This window comes from Trichinella spiralis (genome assembly GCF_000181795.1).
Source record: "Trichinella spiralis strain ISS 195 chromosome Unknown Scfld3815, whole genome shotgun sequence".
In the NCBI taxonomy this organism is placed as follows: Eukaryota; Metazoa; Nematoda; class Enoplea; order Trichinellida; family Trichinellidae; genus Trichinella; species Trichinella spiralis.
The window spans coordinates 1-1,128 of NW_003530754.1; the positions used below are offsets into that span (position 1 = coordinate 1).

General features: G+C 31.7%; 1 protein-coding gene across 1 annotated transcript; it reads right to left on the reverse strand.

Annotated features, from left to right (window-relative positions):
* Positions 1 to 828: 828 nt before the first annotated feature.
* Tsp_14266 (histone-lysine N-methyltransferase SETD8) lies at positions 829 to 1,008 on the reverse strand. The gene has a single exon (XM_003367707.1). The coding sequence runs from the start codon at positions 1,006 to 1,008 to the stop codon at positions 829 to 831; it is 180 nt and encodes a 59-aa protein (XP_003367755.1).
* Positions 1,009 to 1,128: the final 120 nt, after the last annotated feature.

Consider the following 1,128-nt stretch of genomic DNA (forward strand, 5'->3'; position numbering starts at 1 on the left):
TTTTTGAATGCGAATCATTTCCAATTAAGTTAAACAAGTTGTAAAATATGCAATGAATTTTTTTTTACAGTACTGAAATAAAAATAAAGTATAAGTTGAAAAATTGTCCGTATGGATGGTTGATTAATCATCACAATAATTATTTTCATTTTCAATAGCAATTCCAAAAGAAATTGTTCGATTATTCCACAAAATTTACATTTTACCAATTTGAAATGAGTAGGAGGAAATTTATTGTAATTTCTTTTTCTGTATTTGTAATTTGAATGCACATTTTTGAATAAAATGAAATAAAATGGTTGGTTGTTTTATTTTTTAAGAGATTTTTAAATTAACTAGAGGAGAGAGAGAGAAAAAAAAAAGTATTCACAGTTATCATCTATCAGTCAGTCAACCTGCTTATCTCTGCGTGCTGTCTCTTAGTTGAGCAAATGGAAATTCAATTTCACAGTAAGCAACGAGAGATGTGGTTTTTAATTCAAAAAATTGTCGTAATGCAAAATGAGCAAATGTGTTCAGCAATTTTAAAAAAAAGAAGAAAAAAACCATTTTACCCAATGAAAAGCAATTTTTTGAGGATGAAAAAACTTTCCTTCCTGGCAAGGCCATGCATGTTATAACCAATATTATAATTTTCTTTCCCAAAATATTTTCGTTTAAAAGCTTTGAAAATAAACAAATAAATAAAATAGCAAAAAATGTTCATCTTCATTCAACAGTGCTACTGGCCGTCATCAGGCCCACTGTTCAGCAAAGTACTGCTTTGTTGAATAAGGAGGAGGAGGAGGAGCAGAAAGGAGACAGAGGCAAAGAAGAAAATTAATTGCTTCATGATCGAACAAGCCATGGGTTGGCTTCAACGGCGTTTTTCCGACGATCACCATAATCGTAAAGCAATTCTTCACCAGCTTCAATGTCTCGTTTGGCTAAAAATATCACATGAGGTCTGTTGTTGACTTCTAAAATTTTCGACTTCAAATTCGATCCCTTTGCCGAGTGATTCAACAACGTCCTTTGTGAACGGATTCTCGAGTCGCGTCAGACTACAGAGAGAGTAATAGATAAATAATTGCATATTTATACTATAAAATATAATCAAAAAATTCCTCCTTACCAGTACTGTTTGCC